Consider the following 16,636-nt stretch of genomic DNA (forward strand, 5'->3'; position numbering starts at 1 on the left):
CTTGGAGTTTATTCACCATTAAAACCATGGCTAGGTTATTCTCAAAATATGTTTGGAGTCAGTTGGCTATCACTTTACTAATGATCTTATTTCTATTTTCAACGCAGTTGTTCTTTGACATTGTACTGTTTTTTCTCCTAACTTGATTCTTACTGATTAAATCAAATCTGAATTGTACAAAACCTGCAGGCCTCATTTGGCTTTCCCAGGCAGTTCTTTTTTATTGAGCATTTGTAGGTGGACAGGAAGACCATGCAGACCTGGAGACTTCCCATCCAGTGCCTCCCACACACCGATTTCCACGTCACTAACGGTGTGCATCAGTGTGATATTTTTGTTAAATTAATGAAGCAATATTATAATTGTGGTATTAGTTCTTGTCTCGGGTTTACATTAAAGTCTATTCTGTGTGCTGCACAGTTCTGTGCATATTTTATGTGTGCAGTAACTTAAACAGAACCTCAAATTCCCCTTTGCTCAAGCAGTCTTTGATAACATTTAGGCTTTTGTTTTCTCCCTTCCTGTTCTCCCACGTTTTAAGAACACTTGACCTGTTCCTTTTGCTTGTGTGTTTTGACATTATAGATCCCAGTGTCCACCGATATCACGTGCAGTGGTTTCCAGAATTATGTGCCCACAACGAAACAACTGGATCAGAGAAATCATCCAGCATGACCCATGTATGTAGATCAGGCTATTGACTCCTCAGTACTTTGTAGATCACTTTGCTTTTGAACATAATTAGGCAGTTTTTAAAAACAGATACGTCAAAGGGATAACTCATTCACACAAGGGAGCTATTGCATAATGAGATGAAAGGTAAAAACAAAGGACACAGATTCAATCCTTTTGTCCACTCCTTCCATTACAATGAGATTGAACTTTGCTGTAAAATGCAAAAACAGACATACAGGTCAGTCAGGTGATGAATCTGGGCATCTGTTTGTTTCATTTTATCTGGAGAGAACTTCTGAATTATTTTCTGAATTTTGGCTTGACACAAGGATCTAAGGTACTATTTTTACTGGTGGATTTCTATATGATGCTGAATATCCTCCACCACTTCTCCTTTGCCGTATCGCTAACTAGTGCCAGTCCTCCCGTCAGATATGCTATCTGTCCTATGTGCCACTCACCAGTATGTTCATTTTCAACTTTAAAGCAACATTAAACTCATTGTAGCTATCAATTCTGTCAATACCACTCAAAATAACATTCTGAATATTCAAAATAACTAATGCCTGAGTTATAGAACAAAGTAATAGAATCGGTAAACCAACAGAGCCAATTTAAGAGGACCTTCTGTTGTACAAGGTGTTGATGGCAGCAGTTTATATGTAATACATCAGGACCATTTAAAGACATCCAAACCAGGGCCTAGAACTTACAGTGTTTTGGTTTGTGATCTTTAAGAACATTACACATTTGAACATTTCCCAAAGGAAAAAGTACAATATTTTTAGAATCATCTGATCACGTAACTTTTAACAGTGAGATAAAAGTATGTAACTGGATTTGCAGAAACACTACTTTATGCTGCATTTGACTTGACTCAACCCATGTTTACCAAATTCTTCCTTTATTTATCCTTAAGTTCTTCCCAAACGTGCAGCCTTCAATGAAAACAGATATTTTTATAAGTGGGGAAGCCTACATGAAATGTAGAAAAAAATATCAGAAGCAGGATTTATTGTTAACTTGTTTTCCTGATGCACACCTTGGGACTCTGTGCAATCTGCCTTATTTCAACCCAGTGCCCATCCTGTGCTGTCACCCTTAGAAACGCTGAAATTGGTAACATCTATTTACTGAACATATATAATGTATCTGGTAGAAATAACAATCAGGATCCTGAAAAAAGTGCAACTGCTAAAGGCCATAAAATTGTCTGTTTTCATGTTTAAATGACTTGTAGACCCAATTAATTTGTTTTCATTTTCTGTTGGAGCATTAGCTAATTTACCTGTTGCTGCAGATATCTCCTGTACCATATGAAAGCATTCCTCAAATAGCTGTGAAGCAGAATCCTTATGGCTAACTCTGGATACCAACATATTTCCATATAAAATACAGTCTGTTCCTAAAGAAAAAAAAAATTTCGGACCCCCAGGGAGACACAGCAGGCTTGGGGTTGTCTAGATTTCGTTCCTTCAGCTAGTAGTGTTCAGTTGGGTCTGCAGTCCTCCTGTCACCTTTTAAATAAAGGGCCGCCTTACGAGGCCCCATGTCCTGCCTCTTTCCCACTTGCTGAATGATCCCAGGGAGGACTTGAGCCTCTGTTTTAAATCTTCCTCTAGTCCCGTGTCTTCCCACGGGCCCCACTGTGGCCTGTTAGGAGGTCTGTCTTTTATCCAGTGGGTATTAGACAAAGATTCTCACTCGTGCATTGGGTGCACATCCAGTAAGACTTGACAAGTGTAAATAAAATGGATGAACATACCTTAACAGCCAAATATAAAAGACACATAGTTACAGACTCCTAACAGCAAGTGTTATATTTCACTGCAGGGTAAAGGCATATTCAAAGACACCTTTGCAGTTCAGCCTGTTTTTTGTATTGATACTTAATCACAACACTACGGTAAGGACTTGAGCAGTACTCCAAAAAGAAAACAATTATTACTAAAAGAGTATCTTCAATTTTTTGTAGAGGTGCTTACATATAAACTAAGCCATGGTCTCAGAGAAGCCTGAATTATTTTTCTTATATTAGAAAAAAATGAGTTGCACATTTACAGCTCGCGGCTGCCACCCGCACTGCTGCCCACGCAGAGAGCAGGCTGCCGACGTCAGACTCTGGTGCTTTGATGCCGAGCGCCGATGGTACTGTTTAATTCTAAGGGAGGTATCCCACAGCTGTGGGAGGATTTCACAATCGTAATTAATCAAAACATGGACAGTGTCTCCTTTGTGCTTTTTATAAAAGCCATATTGCTCACACTGTGTATATCGGAAAATATCCATGTTGGAATATGATTTCATCTCCTGCCAATTTTTTTTATGCCAACTGAAATTATTGGTAGCATATTCTTTTGTTTTGCTCTAGGAAAATTATATAATTCTTCAAGATCTGTCATTTTCCTGCAAGTATAAGGTGACTGTGCAGCCCATACGGCCAAAGGGCCATCTGAGGGTGGAAACCGTCCTCTTCACCACTCCACCGTGCTCTGCTTTCAAGGGGAAAAGCCACAAGCATGTCAGTTGCTCTGGCGAAGCCGGTAGGTTTTGACCTGCAGAACTTCTAGCAGCACTTTGAAAACATTTTTAAACTGTATTTCACATGACCCTGAAAACTATAAAAACCCGTATCTAAATTGCAATGCAATTAGCCAATTGGGAAATAGGGTACATATGAACATATGTATTTTTATCATTTGAACAACATTGAAAAGCTGTCCTGTGCTGATGATATCCTTTTAGAAATGAAGCCAAACATTTACAGTTCACTTGTGTTTTGGGTACTTTGATGTCAATTATTCCTTTTCTATCTCACATCTCTCACCCCAGCACTGCCAAGCAATCATGTGAGTTATCTTCACCCATTTCCACACCAACCCGCCTTACCCAACGTCTTTGCCCTACAGCCCTTTCTCCTTGCCAGAGCACCTCTCCTGCAGCAGGTTCCTGTCCACATGCTCCTTAAATGCAACCCCCTACTATCCTCCATCTACACTTCTAGGAACTTTACCATCCGTCCATCTCCCTGTAGTGATTGCTGCTCTCTAAGAAACAGCCAAGTCTTGCCAGAGTCTAAACTTCTCTTTCTTCCATCCCCAAAGCAGGGCTGTAAGAATCAGATGCAAAAGAGGAAGCTTTTAGTACAAAGTTACAGACATAAGGGTCTTAGTCAGCACCCACCGTTTTTTCTCCACTGCCCAAGAGGTAGTGGTCTGAACCCATGCATCAGAAATGAGGTCAGCTCTGCACCTACCTCCCTGCAGAAGGACTGCATAAAATTCCTATAATGAAGATCGTCTAGAGCTGGTTTTTACTCTTTCTCCAGGAGGCTAACCGCCTGTTCCATTTTTGCATTGCCACAGGTCATAGACTTTCCAAAGTGCTAACCAAGCCGGAGAACCTTTCAGCTTCATTCACTGTTCAGGATATGAATGTCACAGGCCACTTTTCCTGGAAGATGGCCAAGGCAAACCTCTACCAGCCCACGACCGGCTTTCAAGTGACTTGGGCTGAGCTCACCACGGAAAGCCGGCAGAACAGCTTACCCAACAGCATCATTTCGCAGTCCCAGATCCTGCCTTCTGTGGGTGCCACCTTCTCACTCTAAATCACCACCCCACGCAGGAGTATTCCTGTGGTGCCATGGGCTGGTTTATGAGCCTAACTCCGACCTGGTCTCCTTCTCAGAGTGTTTTACAATGATTAGCAACACGTCAGAAGTATTACCATGAATGGTTAAGAGATAGCATAAACTATCACCAGACTGCACTTCAGTGACTAGAGCCAACTGCTCAACAGACCTTGTCCAGTCCATCTCGCATGCAGGCAATTGAGCCATCTTTCTTCTGTCTTTGTTAGCCCTGCATCTCTTCAGTCCAAGTGGACATGCCCCGTTTGAAGTGTTAAATTGGACCTAAAAAAAAAAAGCTAAAAGAATCTTGGTTTTTGTCCTTTTTTCCTTCAAATTTGGCTAGAGCACTTAATGAGTTGGCCTGTCTTTCAGGCTTCTTAATTCCTTGGCTTGGACAAAAATAAAATCTTGTGTGGGCTTTTACCCTCTCTGAAAATGCCCTTAGAATAACCAACTCTTGCTCTAAAATCCAAAAAGAAAAACAAAAAATTCAGAAGAAAAAATTCATGGATTTAGAAAGTATTATTCTATAAATGTAGTAGGTTTTACTGAGTTTTAGGAAGAATGTGTTGGCATAAAAATAAACATTTTTCATTTGGGCATTGACAGATATTGTGGTTTAAGAAAAGCAGTTGGCTCATTCAGTAAAATTCAGATTATCAAGAATTCACATCACAAGATGTGCAGCTAAAAACTTTAAACCATGGGAAAGTCTTACGCTAAAGAATAAAAAAATGAAGTCCCAGAGTAAGCCCTGAGAACTGGCATCTTGGCAAATTTTAACTCTGCCAACCATCTCAGGCTGCCAGACAGCTAGGTAGGTGCTAAGAAACTGTACATTAGAGAACTCCAGCAAATAGGAGAGAGATTCCCCTCAAGATGTGGTTTCGAAAAGCACTCTAACATGCATTTGTACCAGATTCTCCTGTGGGGAATAAAATGTCATCAAAATATGTTTCTTTCCTGCTATACTTTTAAAAGGTGATTGACATGCATCTTGTTTTATGTCACTTCTTTAGGATCATTATGTCCTAACTGTACCCAACCTGCGGCCTTCTACCCTTTACCGACTGGAAGTGCAAGTGCTGACCACGGGTGGGGAAGGGCCGGCCACGGTCAGAACCTTCCGGACACCGGACCCGCCGCCGTCTTCCGCTCACAGTGAGTGCCCGAGCAGGGAGGGCCTGTCCTACCAATTGCTTTTTTTTTTCCTTGCCTCACACCCTCCCTCCCTCCCTTTTTTTCTTTTTCTTCCTTTCTTCATTTCATTTATTTTTAAATAATGCTTGCTTTTCACTTGTCTTTTAAATCATAAACACATGTGGAAAAAATTTTATGTAGTCTCATATCAATCGGAAATTAGAAAGACAAGGCTAAGATTTTAAACAAGACATGATAGGGGAATAATACTTGCTAAGGAGCTTATTTTCTTATTGCATATAATTCACTGTGATATATTAATTTTCTTCACACTGCAGTCCACATAGATCTACCCAATTTACTGCTAAATCAAGCAGAAACTTTTGAAAATCACCTACTGTTTCAAAACTAGTAGCTTTTTGCTGAGTTTTAAATTCTTTCATTTATTATTGTAGTTCTAATTTAAAAATTAGCATTTAAAATTGTGTTTCTTAGTAAGGAAATGCAAAAGTCATCCTAGTTTTGCCTCCAGCTTTTAAAAAATGATTGATCAAATTTGCCCAGTAACTTTGTATGCTTATAGTTTGAAGGAAAGTAAAAGTCCTATAGGACAAGTTGGTATCCCCTGTGTTTGTAAGGGTTGCATGGATTGCTTTCCTTCTCCATGGGCATCTGTTTAATAAAGGTATTTAAATAGAAGAAGTTCAACAGACTTATCAGCTTCCAGCAGCCCCCGCATGCCCCCTTCCAGTAGCCCCCCTGCCCCCAGGGGCTAGGCACTCTCCTGGCTTCTTCCAGCCTAGGTTCATTTTGCTTCTGTGGTACGGAGCTGTGCGCCCCGAGTCACGCGCGTCCGGCTGCTCTCTCGGAACGTCGTCTGTGAGAGTCATGCACACATAGCTCGTCCGTTCTTACACTGAAGAGTTTTCACTAAATTTATTTTATGGTGAATTTCTATGAAAAAAATGTTTTTTTTTGCTTAAATTGTTTGCTTAAATAACTTGTAAACTTTGGCAAAGGAGTTCGTCTTCTCCATCATGTTATTTACGGTTTTAGGGAGGGAAGGAATGAGTCCGTGGGAGGAGAGAGGATGAATGAGCATGTGTGTGCCCTCAGATTCACGACGGGGACGACATGGATGGGAGCGGGACTGTTGGCCTTGTTCTGATGCTCTCACTTCGAGTAAATGTATTCCTCCCGTTTGGTCAGTGTAAAGTGATAGGACTCATACGTATATCTTGTCTCTTCTTAGGACCCCATCTTAAGCATCATCATCCACATCATTTCAAGCCTTCAGCAGAGAGATACTAAACTGCTTGAAAAGGTTTTGAAGACAATGAATGTAAGCTTGTTGAATTGCCACAGCTAGACAGGCGTACCCAGAGAAGCAGTAGGTATTCCTCAGAGGACCATACGCTCCCCTAGAACTCTAACTCAGTAAGTACTTTGGTTAATCTCAGATGTATCTGGAAATAAGTGATAAATATTCAACGAATGAGGATGGAAACCAGTTCCCTATGAGGATGGATAAAATGGAGAATAGGGCTAGCTAACTGTAAATTTTGCTTGCTGTATTGATTCTGAAGAATTCTACTATGGTTTTGCTAATCTCTACTGGATTATTATTGCAGAACTGAGATTTTGTTGAATTTGGAGGGGCAAATTCTCAAAAGAAATTACTGTAAGAAATACCCGGTTCATTTGTGAACTAAGCATAAATTTAGTCAACAAAATATGTGTTTTAAATTATTGATATAATTTGCAAAACCTCCTAAGACCATTCAGCTTTTAGTGTCCATTATGTTAAAAAATTTTATAAGATGATTTTAGCATGTATGATTTTTAACTGAAAATTTTTAACCTGAAAAATACCACCTATTTTATATCTAACAGTGCACACCCATTAAACAGCCTCAGCTTCTTTTCATATAAATAGAAAGGAAAATTCGCTTTTCTAAATTGGAATTTATGAAAGGCGCTAAAAAATGGTAGGCAAGTATTCAATTAATTATGCTGCTAACCAGACTTCACCTAGGGGAAATTAGAATTCTTTTCTGGGATATGTTTTTATAGTTCATCCTATAATATGAGAGATTTTTCTTATATGTTGTCTTATTTATGTTTTTCCTTATTTATCTGAAAGGAGAAAACAGTAGTTCTTACGCTTTGTTTTAGAGCCCTCACATTTGAAAATTCACAAAACCTCTTGCTTTAAAGTGAGATTATCCAAACTATTTAACATTTTTCAAATCTTTACAGGGAGTTACCATTTCTTAATCAAAGTAAGCTTATAAGTATACTAGAGTATTCTCAATAATGTAAAAGAAAGGACTTTGATACGAAAGGACAGTTATTTGCCTTTAACCTTTTTTTCTTTCAAGTCTACTGTGTCCTCTTGTTTGGGAAGCTTTTCATGTTTCCACCTCCTTCCTTATAGCATTAATTCAAAGCAAAACATGTTATCAGTATATAGTGTTGCAGTATATTTTGGAGTGACATACTTGGTTTGAGATAAGCATAGTTGTATGTGGCTACACACTATAAACGTGTGTGTCTGTGTGTCCACACAATAGACATGCATATACCTTGGTTCCAAATCACCAAATAAATTGTTCTCACTGCTCAGCATTAGTGGATAAAGATATAGTTCTTGTTACGGTCAAAAGGATAATAGAGTTTCCCTGTCGATACTGATTCCATGACAGAAGAGCAATTTATCAAAATTAAGCATTTTAAAAGCTGAAAGCCTTCCTCATTTCATTATCCAAGTACACTGGAAGAATCAATACTATTAATTATTGTTTTGGTTTTGATGGTAGGACGTTGTCCTCGTCTCCCCCAATGCCCTGGAGAATGTGCCGCATGCACGCTGCTTCCCTGTTGTCTGCTGCATGCACTAGACAGCTCACGGCCCGGTGACTTCATGAGGCTTGTCCTCCTAGGTCTGGAGGACAACACAATATAAACTGGAGGGGAACTGTCTTTATTAATAAGTAAATGCGTATCCTAAGGAAACAACATGAATACCTGATGATAGATATTTAAAAAAAACTGTTTCCTGAATATTAAAACGCTAAAAAGGCAAATGTTTTGCAGGTTTGTACAGTAATATAAAATCACAACCTCAGAACGACGTTCATATTGGTTCTGAGTGTTTTCTGCAACTCCTGTAGTGTGCAGGGATGGATTTATCACAGTAGGTTATGAAATTCACCCATTCCAAGAATTACATAATTTGAATGGCAAGAACAGGAGACATCCTTCATTTAAGCCCACCCTAAGCTTCAGCAATCATCTAACGCCACTACCTGCATTGGGATTTCAAGTTTTTAAAATTTAAAAAATTGAAACTTACTTTTTAAATTAAATTGTCACAACCAAATCCAAGTATTTACGCCATCAAATTTCAGTACTACTATAGAGTAAAAATGGCAGAAGCATTTAGATAGGTATAAAATATTATTAAGTTATATAAAATTTAATTGTGTTTCCTTTGTCTGGATAATAGACGTTGAGAAAATATATTTTAGTTTAGATAAAGTTCCTGAAGCTTATACTTTCCTTAATAAAATTAATGCAGCTCTATGGACATCTAATTTTGCTATAATATTTCGGTCACTTTAATTTTACTGGTGTTATTCGAAGAAAAGTGTTAGTAATGAAGACACAAAGAAGCATTAGTGTCTATGAATTTTAATAATCTCCAATAATATTCAAATACATAGAAATATAATTATTTCTTGATTTTTAAAAATGTGAGTGCCCTAATGTAACAAAATCTATGTTTTTTAAAAAAAAAATGGTTTGGTGTCTAATTCTGGAATGCTTTATTGAAATCAAATGCATTTCTCTAATATGAGGAAAAGTAATTGTATTGACAGGTTAAGTATAGTAAATTCATCAAAATATTGTCATCATACACAGATGTTTAACTCGAAATACATTAATACATTAAAATTCAATGCACGGTTTTCATTTATAACCTTTACTCCTTAATGATAAATTTATCTGTGTTACTGTCTTTTTTTAACTGGAACACTAAAAAATGATTCTTACAGATGGGCATACACCCTCTGAAGTCATTAAGTGCTTTAATATGACTTATAAGGGAGGCTATGGTTTATGACAGAGTATTTTTTGAAATGTTTATTAAACAAAGTTCAAAGTTTAAAAATATATTCAAATCTAGAGAACCTAACTGCCTCTGTAGAGCAGGTCCTCTCACCTCTGCACTGGTGACATTGGGGGGGCATTCATTGGGGGGCCCCCCAGCAGCCTCCCTGCTCCACCCACCAGATACCAGGAGTGCCCCCCAGCCCCCCGTGACAACCAAACATGTTTCCAGACATTTCCAAATGTCCCCAAGGGGCACAGTCCCCTCTGGCTGAGAATCATTGCCATAACTTGACCTTCACTGATGGATGGGACTCTCCTTGGACTGAGAGACCATATAAATTGCCTGCGATTGGCCCAAAAGTACTATATTGAAACCCAGGTCCTCAGTTGTCTCCTGCATGTCTGTGTCAAACCCAATTAAAAGACTCACTTTTGACTTGTGTCTACATAATGCAAGTACAGTGTGTCCAATGTGTCAGGAAATGTCATTCGTGATCCTGAATTACGTAATGCCCTTTCTTTCTTGGTGTGCCACGGATTTCCTCAAGTTGACTCATTCCCATGACCAAATAACTCTAAGTCTTGGTATACAAACTTTCCTATCGTGAGCAGACGCGGAGGCCGCCTAGCCAGTGCATGTACTTGAACATTCGCTTTAACGTCTACATGAATCTTTAAAGATGTGGGCCCCTGCCGGGTTCTGCATGGTCAGCCTCATAACCAAGTGCAGCTGGGCTCTCATAACTCTCTTCCCTCTGCTGAGTCCTTAGCAGCTTATACAATTTACAGAGTGATTAACAGAGGTCTCTATGTAAAATTATTTTTTTTCCTGTACTGAATTATATTGTAGTGTGCAGATAACAGAATTTCTACCTTCTCATCCAAATGGTCTGTAGAAATCATGTCCCTCATAATGGTCATTGAAAGTCAATATTTATTTATGTATGTAATAAAAATGTTTGATTTTTGTGTATGTCTGTCTTGTTGTTTAGAGAGAAAGTAATCTTGTAAAAAAAAAAAAAAAGTATTGTAAATAGTCCAATATTCTGTGACTCATTATTTTCATGGTAGAGTTTGTACATACTGGTTCAGTAATAAAGTTCCCTTAAACCTGCCCAATGAATCAATTATTTCATAAAGAAACATATTTTGTTGTTGTTTTTTCCTTTAAGAAAAAAAAGTGGAGCGTTTGCTTTGCTGCCAGAGATATTAAGAAAACATAAATTTCCATGTCAGTGTGAATGGAATTTGAAGTCTGGTAAATGTTAACAACCAGAAGTTCATTCTAATGAAAGTCACTGGGAGTCTGGCAGTCAGCACTCAGAGTCAGTTCTCTGCATTTACAACTGTTACTCCTGATGGTTTGAGTGGAGATATTTTTAATCAGTGGTAGAATTTTAAGTTAGCTTTTGCCCCTACCCCCAAACTGTATCCATAAAGCCCTTAATGTATGCATCACTAATAAATTTTAATCCATATCTCTTTATTTTTCAACTACATACTGTGTCGAATGTCTTCCAGTCTCTAGCACCCAGGAAGAGTTTTGAGTGGTCTCTGCAGCCCTACTCTGACTTGCAGTGGGCAGAGAGCACATCTGCTGAACAGAGTGGAACAGTGGCGTTCCACAAAGTGTAAGAAATAAAGGGCTGTTATCCAGGGGAACTGGATGGGAACTTTTCTTTCTGCATACAGTCTCCAACTACCGTATTCTTCCTTTTATTCATCTACTGTTTTCCAAGTCCCCACTGTGTGCTAAGTCCTGTTCTAGAGGTGGGATGTTGATTGAGAAAGATGAGCATCCTATTGTCATGGGTTCTTCAAGTAGGAAGAGACAGACAATAACAAAATAATATATGTGGAAACCTGGTGGTGGCATGTGCAGTGATGCAAAGCAAGATTGGCCTATGTTAGGGGTGACCCCGAGGCCCCCTTCATCCGGTGGTCAGTCAGGACTCCGCTGGGCCACGTGGTCTCTGCAGTTTGTCAGCCTAGCCTGCCCCTTCCCACCTTAGAGGCTTTTTGCCCACAGCTCTTCCCTAACTCTTCAGCTTCCTCCCTTTACTTTACTTCCCACCAAGTGATTTTCATAATATGCAATTCCTTATTTATATCTGCAGTGGTTTAATGTCTAATCTTACTGCCCAACTATAATATAAATGCCATGAAAGGAGAAAAAAAAACTCCGCTGTGGGATTGAGAGTTCACCTAGGACCTGCATGATGGCAAAAAGCCAGCTGTGTGAAGAGTGGAGGAGATGGGAGAGTGCAAGCCTATGAGGCAGGGTCGCAGAGGGGTCAAGGGAGGCAGTCCAGAGTCACAGGATGTCATTGACCTTTTGAAGGGTCACCCCGACTCCAAGGATTGTAGGGATTGTGGAAGCACAGATGTCACAACAAAATATCACTAAGAGGACCCCGTACCTTAGAAGACCATGTAAGGACCAATAAGCAGATTTAAACATAGTCGTCATGATGAAGGAAAAGCTAAACCAACAGATTGTGAATAAGCTTAGGACTTGGAGTTGACAAGACTTTATGGATACAGGGGTGAGCCAAAGACAGGAATGCTCTTAGGTTTGAGGCTGGGTCTACTGAGTGTCTACTGGAGCCATTGAACCTCGTTTATCATCATCTCCTCTTCAAAATCATGGAATTTCCCTGATCCATATCACTTTATAATTAGAAGCCACTGCATCTAGAATACTGTTTTGGTCAGTGCTTTTTAATTTTCAAATAATGATAATACATTCTTTTTTTAAACTGTTATAAGTACCTGACCTAAGAAGCCCAGACAAAAGCTCACATATTATATGATTCTATTCATATGACATATCCAGATTAGATAAATCCATAGAGACAGAAAGTAGATTTATGGTTGCCAGTGTTTGGGGAATGGGGGAATGAAGCGTGACTAGTTAATGGATACAGGGATTTCTTCCAGGGTGGTGAGAATGTTGTGAAGTAGATAGAGGTGACAGTTGAACAGCACCGTGTAGTAAATGCTACAGAATTAAATACTTTAAAATGGTCAATTTTATGTTACGTGGGTTTCATCTCAATGAAAAATATTTTAGCAACACTACCCAATTTCCAAATGCAGGTACATGATATATTGCAATTTGACTCTCCTAAGTGACTAGAGATCCCTGCCTTTCTTTACAGTGTAAATTTGTCTGATGGTCAACTGGAAAGTAAGGGGAACTGGCACGGTAGGAACACTTGCTAATCTTGATCTTGAAACGGAAAGGTCGGAGATTGTGGACCTCATCCTTGTATCCTCCTGGGTGGGTTCCTCTGCCACTGATCATAGGTCATGAAGGCCGGTGCCACCACCTGCGCCCCTGCCACCCCTGGGGCAGCCTCTCCCCCAGCATCCCCTCTACCCCCAGCTCTGATGGTTGCCTGTCCTGGATCCCTGGTCAGCTCCGTGGTCCAAGGTATCAGCTCCACCATCCTCAGCTGCATGGCTACCCACATCTCAAAGTGTCTCCCGTCCTCCCTTCTTTCCACTTCCTTCAAAGATCAAAGCGAGTGGAGGCTTAAGACTCCCAGATCGGGTTGAAAGGTTGCAAGATAACCTGATTTCTGCCACATTCTTTTCCTGTTTGAACTGCACTGCTGAGTCAGCAGAACTTTTTTTGGGGGGTAGGATGGGATGAGGAACTCAAAACCCAATGAATATTTTTGCTGTTGTTTTGTTTGGGGAGAAATTTCCACACAACTGAGTCTTTAGGCCATAGTATGTTTATAAGTTGGGGAACACTTATACATAGTTTGGCCATTTTTGAAACATGCTGCTTAAAGGAGAGGTAGCTGTGGGTGACAGGAAAGGAAATAAAGCATTGAGTCTGAGGAGGGAAGAACTGGGCATTCTGCTGTGCTGCAGCAGCTGGAGTATAATTGCCTTTCTCTGCCTTGGTTTTCCCATCTGAAGTATGGATTTTACCGTTTCCTCACCAGATGTACTGTGAAGGCTGTTCTCAGTCATGCCCGGGTGAAGGACTTTGCAAATTCTAACGTAGGTGTCTAAAAATGTCACAGACCTGAGGATTTTTATAATCCATAAAACAGTTTGCAGAAAGGGCATTAGTCATGTTTGCACCACCCCCTCGTAATGGAATTGCTTTTACTGTAAGATGAGAAAAGGGAACTGTTGATGTAGAATCTTCAGAATGAAAAGTTCTGAGCTATAGAGAATACAGTGAGAGAAATGTGGAAAAGCCAAAACTAAGAAAGAACAGTACTACTTAAAATTTAAAAATTGTCCCACATCAGTAGATAAATAACTGGGAAAAGTAAGCTGTGACACCGGACAGTTAGAAAATACAGAATTCAGGGAAAGAAGAGGGTAAGGTGGGTGAGGAGACAAAGATGGTGGACATGTGGTTAAGGACCAAAGTTGTTTCACATGGTGAAGACCAGACATGGAGCACAAGCTTTCAAGATGGAAACAACTAGATTAAATGTTGCTGAGGAGAAGCATGCAATACATAGCCCTGAATAGGCTGGGTGCTTTTCACCTGATGATGAACCACTTGGGATCCAGACCTCACTGTGGGGGATTTGGTTTTACTGACTTTAAGTACAAATCCAAGACCTCCTGGTTTGGTGCCTTTCTTTATAGGAGTCTTTTTTTTTTTTTTTTTAACTTTTTGAGGTAATTTTAGGTTCACATGCAGTTAAAAGAATGTAAGAAACACGTGGATTGTTTTTTCAGAACTGTGGTACAATATCATAACCAGGAACTTGCCTTCGATATAATCCATTGAGCTTATTTCACCAGTTTTGCATGCAAACAGTTGTGCGCGTGAGTTGTATATATTTATTTCTATCCTATTTTATTTATCCAGTGCCTTCGTGTAGAAGACATTGTGGGTTCCTTTTATTTATATATATTTATATATGTAGTATTTAGAATTAGCCAGCTGGACTCAGTTTGAGTGACCTCTATTTTACTGGCCACATTCAAAGTATCATAGTCAGGAGCAAGTCAAACATGCTGTCTTCTCCCCATCAGGTGCTGAGCTTGGCCATGGCGTTGAGTTTCTTCACAGTCTGGTTGAGCTGATACTTACTGACTTTGAGCTCTACAATGAAGACAAGTGTGTTTTGGTCTTCCATCTTCTTCATGGTTGGCTCACTGGTCAGAGGGAAGCCGATGATGGCATGGTGCCCAAACTTGTTTCTCCTGGGGGTGCTGTTCCGAGGATATTTGGACCATCTTGGGAAAATGCAGTGTCTTGGGCCACCGGGAGGTGGACGACATCCAGATCTTCTTTTTGTTTGGCCGAGGATGCCTTTCAGCAGCGCTTTCTTGGCCTTTAGGGTCTTTGCTTTGGCTTTGAGAGGGGCTCCCTTCATTTTCAGTGCCACCTTTGAGAAAAGGAAGCCCTTGTGTTTTATGCAGATGAACATCTAAAGGACGTGAGCGGCGTACTCAAAGGTTTTAGGAGGTATTACATACTTTCTCGTGTCACTAATGCATATTTTAGGTTTGTGCTATAGAACGGATCAACTCCATATGCATTTGATGCTGTCTTGAATTTCAGTTTCTGTATTGTTTTCATAAAGCGGCTGCATGTCCAACGAGTCTGTCTAGAAAGACTGTCCAATGAAACTAAATTCATGAGTGAATAAAATATGTAGATTTGAAAAATCATTTCACTGAGAGAAGTAGTAATGCATATGTATGGCCTGGAAGTGAATGGGGGGATGGAGTTCATTACTGCTTAGAAAGTTAGATATTGACAGAAATAAAAAAGAGAATTGAGTTCCAGATTAATGTTATACTTAAAGATTGAATTTTGAACATTTGGCTCTGATTATTAGCGTGACTCTGACCCTAGGTCAAAGGCTGTCAAAATCTGCTGCCCATTAGAATCCCCAGCGGAGCCTTTACGAAGCCCTGTGTCCAGACGCGAAGGTGTGCATGAGGCATGCATGTCATGTTTTCAAGGCTCCCCCATGATTCTAGTATGTGCCCAGTGTTGCGAGCCACTTGATGGACTGTGAGGAGACACTGAGTGAAAATGCTATTAACATTCCTGCTTGCACAGCTGGAGAAGAAGAAAGTCATATTTATGCATCATATTTTGATTGCACCACAGTGAGCTAAGTTCTTTTCAGTTTTTGCTTGACTTAATTACATATAGAGGTATAGGTATGCAAATGCATGTAACCACATATGCACATGTGTATCCATATAAATATCTACATCTGTCATTTATTGTACATAACTCTCCATTTATTATCTATTCACATCTTCCATTCAATATAGAGAGATCCACATATCTATCTAGATACTCAATCTTCTTTTGTGTAGTTGGGAAATACTTGTAAAGTATATGTCTAGTCAAAACAAGTTTTGCATCTTCTTGGTTTATAGAAATCTTAATTAAACAGAAATCCATCTAGTTCCTAGTCTTGTGGAAACAACTTCCAAGGATGTAGCTAATAGTGGTTTTGGGCAGTCAAATCCAGCCTGTTAGAATCGACCAGTCAGTAAGTTTATGCCAGCAGATGCTCATGCAATCTAAAGCCGATGCTGCCTTGACCTTTGCATCTAAGTTATGTCCTTCCTCATCTCAAAGAGCAGCCCATCCAATGCCACTGGGTTCATTATGAGCACTGGAAACCACAGTCCTTGGGTGGGTGGGTACGCTTGGTATTGCACCAGGTAAATCACAGACCCACTGTTTTCATTTACTAGACAGGATGCTAATAGGACTAATCTCACATTTACTGAGGCCCACTAATTATAAGGGTCGTGTTTGAAAGTGCTGCTTGCTTTCATTCATTTATTTCTACAAGACCAGCAGCCTTTTAAAGATGACTAGAGAGAGGCGCTGATCATTCAAGGCAATAACCAAGGTCAGTTGGTTAGTGAGGGGCTGAGCCTGAAAATGAAACTAGGCTGTATGGACTCAGCATCTTTACAGTTAAACTCTAATGTGCTTTCCAGCCTTCCTTCCCCGAAGCTCAGCTTACAAAATGCACTGCGTGAAAGCAGTAAGCACATGATTTTATGTATGTGTGCATGTCTATATGCATGAAACACTATACATGTATGAAA

At 39.8% G+C, this 16,636-nt stretch overlaps 1 protein-coding gene and 1 pseudogene across 1 annotated transcript in view; one reads left to right on the forward strand and one right to left on the reverse strand.

The window, feature by feature from the left end:
• Positions 1 to 9,907, forward strand: part of ANOS1 (anosmin 1) — a 170,708-nt gene extending 160,801 nt beyond the window's left edge. Inside the window, exons 10-14 of the mRNA XM_077146445.1 lie at positions 586 to 680; positions 3,047 to 3,218; positions 4,041 to 4,261; positions 5,329 to 5,470; positions 6,702 to 9,907. Coding sequence (XP_077002560.1) covers positions 586 to 680; positions 3,047 to 3,218; positions 4,041 to 4,261; positions 5,329 to 5,470; positions 6,702 to 6,760 — 689 coding nt within the window. The 3' untranslated portion in view covers positions 6,761 to 9,907. The remainder of the gene's footprint in view (positions 1 to 585; positions 681 to 3,046; positions 3,219 to 4,040; positions 4,262 to 5,328; positions 5,471 to 6,701) is intronic.
• A 4,670-nt stretch (positions 9,908 to 14,577) lies between these two features.
• Positions 14,578 to 14,925, reverse strand: LOC143672155 (large ribosomal subunit protein uL23 pseudogene; annotated as a pseudogene).
• Positions 14,926 to 16,636: the final 1,711 nt, after the last annotated feature.

Source organism: Tamandua tetradactyla, chromosome X (genome assembly GCF_023851605.1).
Source record: "Tamandua tetradactyla isolate mTamTet1 chromosome X, mTamTet1.pri, whole genome shotgun sequence".
Lineage (NCBI taxonomy): Eukaryota > Metazoa > Chordata > Mammalia > Pilosa > Myrmecophagidae > Tamandua > Tamandua tetradactyla.